This window comes from Gavialis gangeticus, unplaced genomic scaffold (genome assembly GCF_001723915.1).
Source record: "Gavialis gangeticus isolate Ggan-Ray unplaced genomic scaffold, GavGan_comp1, whole genome shotgun sequence".
NCBI classification, from domain to species: domain Eukaryota; kingdom Metazoa; phylum Chordata; order Crocodylia; family Gavialidae; genus Gavialis; species Gavialis gangeticus.
This window is the reverse complement of record NW_017728997.1, coordinates 45,443,215-45,452,464: the sequence shown is the minus strand read 5'-3', so window position 1 is coordinate 45,452,464 and position 9,250 is coordinate 45,443,215. Positions and strand designations below refer to the sequence as shown.

The 9,250-nt window shown below is 45.0% G+C and overlaps 1 protein-coding gene across 3 annotated transcripts in view; it reads left to right on the top strand.

Annotated features, from left to right (window-relative positions):
- The window catches only part of RBM6 (RNA binding motif protein 6), a 177,038-nt gene that overhangs the window by 160,534 nt on the left and 7,254 nt on the right, over nucleotides 1-9,250 (top strand). For all 3 annotated transcript variants that reach the window (XM_019505132.1, XM_019505131.1, XM_019505133.1), the window contains exons 14-20: nucleotides 298-358; nucleotides 1,406-1,497; nucleotides 2,255-2,407; nucleotides 3,456-3,545; nucleotides 4,375-4,638; nucleotides 5,702-5,776; nucleotides 8,548-8,645. In XM_019505132.1, the coding sequence (XP_019360677.1) occupies nucleotides 298-358; nucleotides 1,406-1,497; nucleotides 2,255-2,407; nucleotides 3,456-3,545; nucleotides 4,375-4,638; nucleotides 5,702-5,776; nucleotides 8,548-8,645 (833 nt within the window). The remainder of the gene's footprint in view (nucleotides 1-297; nucleotides 359-1,405; nucleotides 1,498-2,254; nucleotides 2,408-3,455; nucleotides 3,546-4,374; nucleotides 4,639-5,701; nucleotides 5,777-8,547; nucleotides 8,646-9,250) is intronic.

Sequence of the window (9,250 nt, the reverse complement as noted above, 5' to 3'; positions counted from 1 at the left end):
TATGAAGCATATTTTTGCACCCAACAATGCTAACATTGTGTGGTACCCCATGGCACCCTTGAAAGCATCTTAAGGCACCCCAAGGTGCCACCCCAGGCAGCCTAGCTTGAGAATCATTGTTTTAGGAAAATATAATTGTCCTTTTATTAGAGGAAAAGCTATTTTTGCTCATGTTCCATTTAAAGTGGCCGAATGAGTCTCTCCCTTTGAGTGTACAGAGGGAGAGAGGAAGAACCCTGTGGTGTGTCAGATTTGTCTCCTTTCTTGATCTGTCTTTAAAAAGCTCTCTTATTCTAGGGTAAAAGAGGTATGAGGGACAGAAGGGGCGCTGACTCGCAGAGACGCAGCAGAGCACAGTGTAAGCCTAAGCTCCACCTTTCTTTTACAGAATTCTCTTGTTTTTCATGCCCCATCCGCATGAATACACTCAGCTTACAAATGTTTAAAAAAACTGTTAGTAGGTACAAGTACTGCATTCACCCCTGATTCCTTTGCCAGTATAATTGCATTACAGTCACATTTTCCTATTTTGTTGTGTTTTTTCTCTCTCCTGTTGTTGTGTAAATAACCTGGATATCAAGAGAAGCTCACTGTAACATAAAAAGTAGCAAAACAAAGTAGCACAATGTCCATAATAGTGGAGGGTTTTTTCCTTTAATCTTTTTCAGTTACAGAAACCATACTTGGTATGCCCAGTGGTATGTAAAAATTGTTTGACATTGTTTCACTGACTTCTTTCAAGTAGATTTCAGTTCACACACACAGTGACTAGAGATAAATATCCTATACCATGTATTTGATTGGTTGTCTTTATGGTCTGAATGGCCCTGTGGGCCTAGTCAGTTTTATGGTGGCCCCTGCAGAGTCTCTTGCCTTTCCCTGTTGTTTATCAGGGCCTTCATATAACCACATGGCACAAACACATTTGAAAAAGGGAAGCTTTAATGTAAAGGCAAAAAAATCCTGTCAAAGATATGTAGGAACAGACCTGAAAGTTACTCTTATTTCTTCAATGAAAAAACACTAGATTTCAAGTTGGCTTAGTTAATTTAAATGTAATAAGTTGGTTACCTCAGTCCACTTGCTAGTGGGGGGGCATGTGCCCACATCATGTAAACTATCACTTAGAGGTATCAGATGGTTTCCAGAAGGGAGAGTCTCACTGTAGTCCTACAGCTGGATGGGTTGTGAAAACTTGCCTATTTTCTTCATCTGTAGAGGAATGAAAGTTATTTGCAAAGCATCTTGGTGAAATACAATGTCACTGCCCAGGCTCAACCTGCTTTCATCTCCCATGTTCTCAAACCTCCCACCAGAACAATATTTGCTCATACCAGTTTTTTTTCAGAAGTGTTCTTTGCATTTCCTTTTGGAGAATCTGATTTTGGCTCTTCTCTCCATTTAGCTCCATCAGATATGTCCACTTTTATTTATGATCCTGAAACTGGGAACTACTATGACCCAATAGCTGGATTATATTATGATCCTAAGACTCAGGTGAGTATGAGAGAAGAGGGGGGAAGTTTACACCTTCCTGGTTCTAGAGCAGGACTTGTGAACATGCCCCCCCGGAGACTTTTTTTCCACATTTGGGTGTCATCATAATACAGCGTGAAGAAGAGTTGGGGAACAATACCTATTTCTAGGTCTCATCCTCGTCATATTAAAAAATTCTAACTTCTTAGGAAACTTCAAAATGACTGACTTGCTGGGAGGAGAGATTTGTAACTGGCTGGTTGCATTCTTTTCTTCCTGAAGTACTACCATAGAGATTTGGCTCTCTTTTGTTTACTGGTGTATCATTGAGTATCCTTTCTGGGAGGTACTAGAGACTGGGAACATAACAGTGCCAATGCAGCATGCTGAACAATGAAAGTAAAGCTTTACATGGTCTCTTGGCTTACTGCACCTTATGACAGTAGATGGAAAGTTACTGTAATAAGGAGGAATCTATAATATTAACTACAACTCTGCTGGAAAAGAGCTGCCCAGAGCACTTCTACAGCACTGTGGTCACACCCCCTTCACGTCAAGAGTTAGCTATTTTGCCCAGTGGGTTTCTTAGCTCTGCTGTGTTTGCCCATTCAAGTCTATAGTATCACTCCCACTACTCATCCTTGTGCTTTCTGCCACAATGCCATTTGCTCTTGCAGTCTTTCTCTTTCATCTCATTATCCTAGTTGTTGAATGCTGTCACTTGACTGCACTGGCTAGCAGCGTTCTTCACTAACTTTGTTTCAAATTCTTCTTTCAGAAACAAGTCATAGTGAACCGAGAAGAACCCACATCACCTCCAAACAGCAGGGGAAGGCGTCATGGAAGCCAAGAAAGGACAACTGAAAGGAAAGAGCCATCCAGTCGGGATAGCAGGGACAGAAAGGAGAAAGGAAAAAGTACTTCAGTTAAGGTAAATCTTTCTCTCTCAATGGGGAGAGTAGTTTTAGAACATATAGAAAAGGACAGGAGGGACATCATGAGAGCAGAAGAGTCATTATAGGGTGAAGCTCAACCTGGCTAAACCTAACTCATCCTGGGAGCCACAATTAGTTTTCAAGTGTTACCCTTTTTATGGCTAAGAGGCAGAGAAGGAAGATGTTGAGATTCTTCCCTGTTGTAATAAGAGTGTTTGTTCACACCTGCCAGCTGCAGGATTGTAGCAGAAGTCTTATTGTGCATAGCAGGGTAGGTTGACTGCTGACAAAGAGGGTTTTGCTACTGCAAAGGAGTGAGTGCACTTCGACTTTCTGCCGGCAAAACTTTGCAGTATAGAGTAGGCCTGAGGTAGCAACTGCGATCCACTTCGTATGAGCAGATTTGGGCAGGATAATGTTTTATACAGTACTTTGCACAACAAGTTTTGAACAAGTTTTGAATCTCTCTGGCTTAGCTAAAAAAAAATACTAACAGTGGGTCATAGGATGGAATGGAAATGTTTTAATGCGAGTATGACCAAAAACTTCTGTTGTCCTTTCTCATTCTTCACAGTACATCCTGTAAAAGGAAGGTGGGACCTGGTAGAGGTAACTGTTCCTGAAAGCAGGTTCCTTAGCTCTGTTACTGATTAGCATAGTGGATTACGAAGAAATCTTAACTTGCTCAGTTTTGGCTTGGGAAGTCGTACAGTCTTCTGTGGGACCAGAAGTGCTTGGATTCTAACCTTCGTCTTGTTTTGCCCCTTATTCTCAGCCTGCCTTGTAGCACTGTTGGAACATGCAGTCTCCTGAGAGGTCACTGCAAAGGGAATATCCAGCAGAAGCAGCTCAACAAACTGTGTACACAGGTTTCGTGGGGAACTGCTACTGCTGCCACCACCACAGACAGTGCTGTTTCTCTGCTGGCTCCTTAGTTTTGCTTGATTGTCTAATTTTGTTTCAGTGTATTCTGAGCCACTCTGTGGAGACACCTTTTGATTCCCATATTGCAGTAGGTTTAACTCCTCATCTTGGATGTTTCAGAATGAATCTGGAGATGAGAAGTCCCCTGCAGAAGATGTCTTTAAAAAACCATTACCACCCATGGTGAAAAAGGAAGAGAGTTCAACCCCGGTAAGACATTAGACTTTGTAAGGAGCAAAGGGCCTTCATGTTATCACTGGATAAGTAATGCAGAAGCGTTCAGCTAGATTCTCTTCCTAGAGTACTGAACTTAATCTGCTGTGGAGCTTTGCTGAGACAAGCCTTGCTGCAGCTGGCAAGAGCTGACTTAGTCACTGGAGAGACAAGTGCAGTTAGGGATCCCTTTGTTCGAATACCTGAACCCTTTGGCTTCATATACATTTGCAAGTGAAAGGCATTGGATGATTCGGTCTCAGCACTTCCTTAACTTGACACAGATTTACACCTTAGCTCTGTGATGACTCCACCCTCAAATATTCACTAGCCTTGAGAGACTGTAAAAGTGGTCTGTTCAGGGATTTTTATTCCAAACTTTTTTACAAGATTCTAGAATAGTAGAATTCTTCAGTGAATATCTAAGAATAAAATCCTCACTTGAGTAAGCCTCATGCTAAAAGTCTAACCCTGCCTTCCCCATCTTTAAGGTCTAGACTTTCTGTCACTTTGTATACCAAAGAGCATGACACTGCTGCTGCTGTTAACAGAGTCCAAAAGAACCTTCTCATCACACTGCAGTGAAAACTGCACACTTTTGTACCTACCTCTTTTCTTAAGGGCTGTTTACAAATGACTAGCTTGACTGCCATCCCCTTTTTCTATAGTGCCCATGCTGCTAAAATGTCACCTGCTAGCTTTCCTGTCAGACTTAAACAGTGAGAATGTGGGGTGGGGGAGAAATCCCATATGGCACCTACCCCCACATGGTGAAGTCAGCTTTGATATTGTCAACTGGCAACCTTTTCTTCTGTTCTCTCTGCAGCCCAAGGTGGTGAACCCTCTGATAGGCCTTCTAGGAGAGTATGGAGGAGACAGTGACAATGAGGAGGAAGAAGAGGAGCAGCCACAAATGCAGCAACCACAGCCTCACCATCCTCCAGTGCCACGGGAAGAGCATCCTCGGAAGGCTGAGGGCAATGAGGAGAAGCTGACTGACTGGAATAAGTTGGCTTGTTTGCTGTGCAGGAGGCAGTTCCCTAATAAAGAAGTGCTGATCAAGCATCAGCAGCTCTCTAACCTGCACAAGGTACAGGGGGACTGCATGGCTGGGGGCTGCTCATGCAGTCAACAGCCTTGTGATTATTGGGGGAGAGAAAAAAATTGGATGGGAAGAGCTGATTTTGATGCTGGTTCGGTTTTAGAAGAGGTGTCTCGCAAAGCTTTCTGTTTAAAGTTGTCTACTGCAGGGCATGTATTGCAGCTTTTTAACTTAGCTGAGTTGTGGTATATGTTGCTCAACCCAGCAAGCATGCATAACTTCACCATATGAGGCACCATATTGGGACTGAAATCTAACAGTATTCCAGCCATGGGTTTCTTTGTAGTGGAAAACAGAGCACTGGAACAAAGCAGTGCTGAGCAAATGTATTGGAACATAGCATGCAGGTGAACTGAAGTTGTCTGTACTCTGCCTATGCTGGCTCAGCTTTGGCACTTGGTATTTGTAGGGTAGCAACAGAAAGCTAGGGCTAAGCAGCAATAATTGTATCCATCTGGATCTGTGCTCCTGGCTGGTTCTCTGATGCTGTGGTTTAAGATATGCTGGCTGATGTGCATTCCTGGTGGTACAATACTCAGATTACTATGTACAAAGCAACACTAACCACCCAAACCTTACAGGTGCTGTTCTGTGAAATGTAGCAATAGTTCTGAGCTAGGAGGACCCCATACAGGAGCAATGGTTGGAGGGGGAGGCAGACAGGTTTGGGCTACAGAGCTATATAGAGGAAGAAGTATGCACAGCATGTGTCTCATTCTAGGTAGTATCAGATAGCTCACTTCCAAAAAGCACCTGTTTTTCATGCTGTTGAAAACAGGAAAGAATTAAAAGAAGTCCTAAAATGTGTAGGAAGAGAAAGCAGAAATTTCTTTCTAATTGAAGGCCAGTGTCAATCTGGGAATGTTCAAACAGGTGTAAAAGTAGAATCCTGGACAGCCTGGTGGATTGTGACATCTCACACAAGCAGATAGGACAAGAAGTCAAAGGTCAAGTTCTTTAGTGCATCCAGTCAATAGTCAGACCCATCCAGACTGAAAGAACACTGGCTTTTCACCGCCTTCTCTCTTGGTGACTTCTGCTTTTCTTCCAGCAAAATCTGGAGATCCACATGAAGATCAAAAGATCTGAGCGGGAGTTGGCATATTTGGAGAAGAGAGAGCGAGAGGTAGGACTTTTATATAAAAGAGAGCATGCTTTGATTTGGTACTGTCCACCTGTGTCCCCATAGAGCAGGGGTGGGCAGTTATTTGGGCTGGAGGGTCACTTAGGGAGTTTTGGTGAGCTGTTGCACGTTAAGTCAGCACCTCTCGCCCCGGCCTGCCAATCTTACCATAACTCCCTCAGTAGCAGATTACTAGATTGATCTGGAGCAGGTAAGTAAGGTCTCCATGGAGACTGGATTGGAACCCCTGCTGGCAGAGCATGCTCAGCAGAGCTGATGGGATGGGGCTGTCCTGTGATCCTGGACCCAGCCATCTGTCCCACTCCCAGCCATCTCTTGCCACCTGCCCACAGCCCTGTCCCATCCCATCCCATCCACCCAGCCAAGCATGCCCTGCCCACAGGGGTCCCAGGCCAGTTTCCATAAAGATCCCAGCTGCCTGCTCTGTCTGGTGCCCTTGGTGGTGGGTGCAGGGTGGACAGTCCAGGGTGCCTGGGCAGCAGATTCATGTCCAGTGGTGGCAGCAACATTGGCAGTGGCCACTGGGAAATGGAGTCCAGCCACTGCACCACCCCAGCCCTGCTGCATGCCCGGGGCAGTGGGACTGGCCATATGCATACCTGGGCTAGGTGGAACTGAGGGACCTGCTGCAAACCAGATCTTACCCACCCCTGCTGTAGAATCAGGAGTGGAGCCTACTGTATAAATGAACTACTAATCCAAAGCTAGGCCCTATTGCATGTATTTACATGTTGAATGTAGCTTGTGAATCAAATGTAACCCATGGAGTTTTTAAACTGTGGTGTTTGGTTCAGTCAGAAGTAAACAGCAACAACAAACAAACAAAAACTTGGAAGAACTTGGGGGAAGGTAGTTTTGACAAGTCAAATTTGTCTGCTTTTCCCCTTGAACAGCTCTGGACATGGCCCTGGTATTTACTGTCCTTGCCCAACAAAGCTTCCAATGTGTGAGTCAAGGTTGTGGCTGTATTAAAAAGGACATGTAAAATTGGTGTAGCTCCTAAGTAGCTAGCCAGCTGCCATCATGCCCCACCATGTTGAGGTAGATATCCCTGCCAGAAGGTACTGCAGTATTTCAGTGTTCTAGAGCCAGCAAAGCTGGTATTCACTGGAGAAGCCTGAAAATCTGGCTGCAGATCTTCATGCCAGCTGGAAAGAATATGATTTATGGGAACTTCCTGGCTTTTCAGTTTCTGAAGCATGGTATTTTTCATTATGAGTAGAAAATGGCCATCAGCAGATACCAAGATCTCTTCTGGTGGGTGAGCATCTCTGCTGCCAGCTGTAATTGCCATGCATGAGTTAGTGTGAGAGGCCCAAGGCAACAGGAGCTACAGCTGGGCTTTGACCTTGGAGAAGGGCTAATGAGGGGCCTGATTGTTGTACCATATTTGTTTTTATATCAGATGCACCTTCCCCCCAAAATTAGCCATCCAAAATTGGTGGGTATTAGTATGGGTGTGTTGTGTGTGTTAAGTGATGAAGCTGATTTCTGTGTCCACATGGAGATGCTGTAATGGCTGCCAGGGGCTGTGTTACCTTCCCCATCAAGCAGGAGAGGTAGAGTCTGCTACTCAGCTAAAAGCTATGGGTTTAACCTTCCCACAGCTGCTGCCAATTCAAATTGGCATTCAGCCATGGTGAGCTTATGCTATGGTGAGCATTCAGCTGTGGTGAACCTAGGCTGTGGTATGGAAGACTAGACAAGTCCTTTTCTTCATTCTGCTTTCCCCAAAGAAGGTGCATGTCCTAGTTTGTGGGATGTGATATGTGAGGAAAATATGGCCTTTTGTCTTTCTGTACATGGGATGCTGGTTGGTTCCCTCTGCACTGAGGGGACAGCTCCATCTGCTCCCTGGAGAATCCCAGGAAATTGGTCCAATCTTGGGCTGCTTTTGTTAGACACATACAGTGCCCTGAGCGGTGAGATTAGGCTGTGAGCTGCTGGTGCCCAGTAGGTGTGTTCTAGCTTCCCCTTTTAACCAGCTTAATCAAGGTTTCTTCAAAATCTTCCCTAGGACTGGCCCTAACTACCTGGGGCATCTATCTACCTTCTGTGGTGGAGGAGATTGGTGTGTATGTGAGAGCACTCCCACAGCACTAGGCTATTTGTGGAAATCACTGCCACTAAAGAGGCCTGCAGATACTTTCAACTCTCCTAGATGGTGGTTCGTGAAGTGTTGTTCAGCCTTTCTCTGCTAGTCTTGCCTGCATCCCAGCTATTGGGATTTCTAACCAGTCAGTGGAGTTCAAGGCAAGGTGACTTATTTCCCCTTCTGGAGTGACCTAGAGGGCCACATGGTTGTACTTTGACTGATTTACCATAGTCCTGTGTGCAGCCATGGCCCATAACTGAACCTGTTTTGGCCCAGTCTTCTCATCCCAGCCCTCTATATAGGAGAACATCCCAGAAAGCATTGAAATCCTCAGAATGAAATGAAATTGGGATACTTTCAACTTACTGAGAAATAAGTCCATGGTTGTAGCCATGTTGGTCTAAGGACAGAGGCAGACAAGGTTTTTTTGGGTGAATCTGATCTCTTTTATTACATCAACTTAAGATGGTCTAATAAAAGATATCAGAGTGTTGTGACAGACTGATTGGATAGAGGGATTTCCAAATAGACCTGCTTAGGTGGAATTGGTGGTCTGAGCAGGGGAGGGCGGGCAGGCCACAGTGATGGAGAAGTCTCTCATGCAGGATGATGACTCATTTGCAGTTTCTCTCCTAACTGTCTTCTTTCCAACATAAAGGGGAAGAGTAAGGAAAAGGGAAATGATCGAAGAGAGAGATTCCAGCGGCTGGACTCTCCTGAGAGAAAAAGACCGAAATATGATCAGAATTCTGAGAGGTAAGACATGCTTTTCCCCCCTCTCAAGTCGTTTTGGACTCCTCAAAGCTGATGTTGTGCATAACATATTGCATTAACTGGAAGAAAATGAGGCCAACTAATGGCCAGCTAGGAGGAACCATGAAGTTAAGGGTCTCACAGCCTTAACGTGTACAGCACCGTAGAATCCTCGTGGCTCGTTAACTCTCTCATCCCCTCTCAACTGTTCTTGTCATGCCTCAACTCCAGATGTGTAACAGGTCCCTGAAGGGCCCTTTAGTGATTCTTCCAAAGTACTGTGTAGGGTTGGGGTTAGGGATTTGGAACTAGGAGCAGATCATTTAAAAAAGAAAGGAGGAGCCCAGCTATAAGTTAATGTCTACAGTAGTGAGAGCCAGATACCTTAAGCATGTGAGGATTCTCACGGGGCACTCCATCTCTGTCTTCCAGCTAGCTCTCTCCTGTGGCACACCCATCCCTTCTCTGTGGTGTGGAACCACGGGAAGTGAGAAGAGTTTGTACATCTCTGCTCTGCTGCTGCATTGAGTCAGACACTCAAGTGCTCTGCAGATCACTTGACTGTGCTGGGGGAGGCCCTGCAGTACAGGCATACCTCAGAGATATTG